This window comes from Xiphophorus hellerii, chromosome 4 (assembly GCF_003331165.1).
Source record: "Xiphophorus hellerii strain 12219 chromosome 4, Xiphophorus_hellerii-4.1, whole genome shotgun sequence".
Lineage (NCBI taxonomy): Eukaryota > Metazoa > Chordata > Actinopteri > Cyprinodontiformes > Poeciliidae > Xiphophorus > Xiphophorus hellerii.
The window spans coordinates 20,519,122-20,521,977 of record NC_045675.1 but is presented as its reverse complement, the minus strand read 5'-3'; the positions used below and the strand labels follow the sequence as shown (position 1 = coordinate 20,521,977).

General features: G+C 36.0%; 1 protein-coding gene across 1 annotated transcript; it reads right to left on the bottom strand.

Moving 5' to 3' along the window:
• Positions 1-164: 164 nt before the first annotated feature.
• Positions 165-2,851, bottom strand: cklf (chemokine like factor). The gene is made up of 4 exons (XM_032559916.1): positions 2,093-2,851; positions 1,598-1,753; positions 1,377-1,472; positions 165-1,035 (listed from the first exon to the last, which is right to left on the bottom strand). The coding sequence occupies exons 1-4, from the start codon at positions 2,177-2,179 to the stop codon at positions 925-927; spliced, it is 450 nt and encodes a 149-aa protein (XP_032415807.1). The 5' UTR covers positions 2,180-2,851; the 3' UTR covers positions 165-924.
• Between the last annotated feature and the right edge of the window lie 5 nt (positions 2,852-2,856).

Sequence of the window (2,856 nt, the reverse complement as noted above, 5' to 3'; positions counted from 1 at the left end):
TAATGACAGCGCGGAAACCGAACTAGAGCTCCAAAAAAAAAAAAAAAAAAAAAGAAATAAAAAAAAGAAAAGCGAAACATCTGTGATCTCCAGATGTGAAACGTGATGCCCGCTGCAGCTGCATGAACACACAGTCCCCAAAAAACACTCAGAGGAAACATAAAGCCCATTAAGTCACGATGGAAATCTTTATTCACACAGTTGAGCAACATCAGGCCACAAAATCAACTTTCAAGACATATATAGAAGTCACTGATAGGGCAACTTCAGTTTAGATTGTAGCCAATATGCGCCTGGTAGAGAAAATCATGTGAAAATTCTCATCTGTTTTCCTAAAGAAATGTTTTATATTCTTTTTTTTTTTAATGTCACATTCAAAAATAGGTTCTAGCATTGAAATGCTCCTTTGGGATTTCCTTATTTAGCCACCTTTCACTTAGGACTCTTAGGATTTATTTTATCCGTGTCATTTTCCTCCCCTAACGCCTCTATCTCATTTGTGTTCCCATCAGATTAAAGGGTTCATGTTCATATTTTATACACTTTATTAATATGTAATTATAGGAAGTACACTGACATATTAATAACTTGTTTAAAATTGTAATACTCTTTAGCATATTTCATGCTGCACAAAGTAAAACACGTTTCAATAGGACAGAAAATAAACGATGAATTTTCTGACAGGTTTCCCCTAGATGGTTATATGATATAATTGTGTGCTGTGTGTATTTATTTAAGACTTATTCTGAACAAAATATTTTTTAAATATTACAAAAAATTACTCATATTGGTGTTACATAATGTAGAATATTGGGCCAGAAACATTGAAAAATATATAAAGGTCTCTAAATACAATACAGATAAACTCTTGAGCTGATGAGGCTTGTAGCCTCCTGTAATGCTTTTTCAATAACTATGTAGCTTTTACTCATTGCTTTGATTCTGTGTTTCATTTCTTGGTTTGTTGAATGTGATGTTTCTGAAAAGTGTGTAGCTGTCCACAAATAGAAGTCCAGCTGAAATTAGGCTCACCGCCTGTGAATACAGAGCAGATATGAGAAGAGTTGCATTACATATCAACAAATGATGTAACATTTTATCTAATATCACGAACCTGCAGCGGACGGCAAATGAAAATTAATTACATGATGGATCGTGGTACTAATGTTGATTAATGTGTACTTTAAGATAAAAGTTGAAGCTATTAAGTCTGAAATCAACAAGCCAATTTCAGAGCCACTCTAAGGTTGAGGTGGGATTTTATTCAAATTCTAGTTAAACTCCTGATTCATAAGCCACCACAGCATCACTATTGTTTATTTTAAATGTGGTTTTATATTAAATCTTAATTCTGTGTTTACAAAAGCAATCCTCACCCCTCCAACCAGTGCTCCCGTGACAGAGCTTGAAATCAACGCCATCAGGCTCAAGACAAGGAAGTAGATCGCTGCAAACACTGAGTTGAAAACATCCTAAAGAATGAAAGAAAAAAAGATGGTTAGCACCCCACCTAAAAATTTTAATCGTTTTTCATATGGTGTCTACAAATGTTACAAAATGCGTAAAGTGCAGTGCTGTGTGGTAAGGTTTCACTCACAACAATAGGCCAAAAGAGGAATGTGATCCTCTTGTTGAGTTTCAGTAGGTACAAAAGCAGCAGAAGTAGAGTGATTAGAAACTCCAACAATGTGGCCGTAAGGTACTTTGGTGTGGAGGCAACAGCAAAACACACAAATGCAACAAACAGGGTTCCCTGAGATAGAAAAGAAAATTGATATATGTGAGAACTTTCAGTGAACTTGAGAGAGTAGAGAGTGCATGTGAGACCTGCAGATGGACTCATTGTTCATCTTTGTACAATCTGACAAACAGTTCAGAACTTTTTCAAAAAAAATGTTACGCATTTGTGTCAATTTTTTCGACTTAGTCTCTTAAAAGCTTCCAACAAAGTGTACACTCCTGTTAACAAACTGCCTCACAAGCTGTTTCACTTCCTTTTTTTTACATGCGCAGTTCCATACAAGGACATCTTAACCTTTTCACATCTGCAGCAAAATGCCAAATGTTACAACGGGATACAAAGATATCTCACCATCTCTGCCACTTTGATTATTCCCCTCCTGGATTTGAGAAAAGCAGCATCCACATCTACCGTTTTTTGGTTGTCGTTCTCTGACATGATGGTGTTATTTCATTTGCAACATGACAGTTCCGTCTACTTCCTGTAACATGCAAATTATAGCTGCTTTGAGCTGGTAAAGGAAATGACTGTTAAAAAAAAAGTGTTTCTTTTCATGAGGTAAAGCTCAAGGATTTGCTGCAGAACGTTGATATGGAGCTTCATAGCGCGGATGGTGGCCTTTTCCCACACACATACTTGTGTCCAAATAATTCAATAGCTAATTCATTGGACACCATTACTCTCATCTATATAGATTTTCTCTTTGTGGGTATTTTTCTAGCCTGTGTGATTAGCTGCAAATGTTAGCCTTGCTTTTAAAAACATTATTCTTGTGGTTGTTTGGCAACTGCCTCCTTCTTTACAGTGACAACATGCTAACTATGAAGTGAAGCTGGTTTTAGCAGCACTGACTTTACTTTAAAACTCAATGCTTTATGGTTCCTACTTTGTTCCCAACAATCCAACCAAAACATCATGTTGGTTGGGGTGACTGAACCTGCTTCCAACGTTTGCCGCTATGTTCTGCTAACTCTTAAATGTCTGACTTTCCTGGTTGCTGTAAATTACTTTGATGACATTACATCTTAGAGTTCAACATTTACAGTTTCTACTTTTTTCTGCAATATTGTGAATTTTACCAAAATGGTTTATACATGCTTTAGAGAAGGGTTTTT

What these genes read in the sequence shown, in the direction of transcription:
- cklf (XM_032559916.1), bottom strand. Translation starts at nt 2,179, where the DNA reads ATGTCAGAGAACGACAACCAAAAAACGGTAGATGTGGATGCTGCTTTT. An exon ending in TCCTCTTTTGGCCTATTGTT is followed by an intron (nt 1,473 to 1,597) that starts GTGAGTGAAACC and finishes TTCATTCTTTAG; the next exon opens with GATGTTTTCAACTCAGTGTT. An exon ending in CGGGAGCACTGGTTGGAGGG is followed by an intron (nt 1,036 to 1,376) that starts GTGAGGATTGCT and finishes CTGTATTCACAG; the next exon opens with GCGGTGAGCCTAATTTCAGC.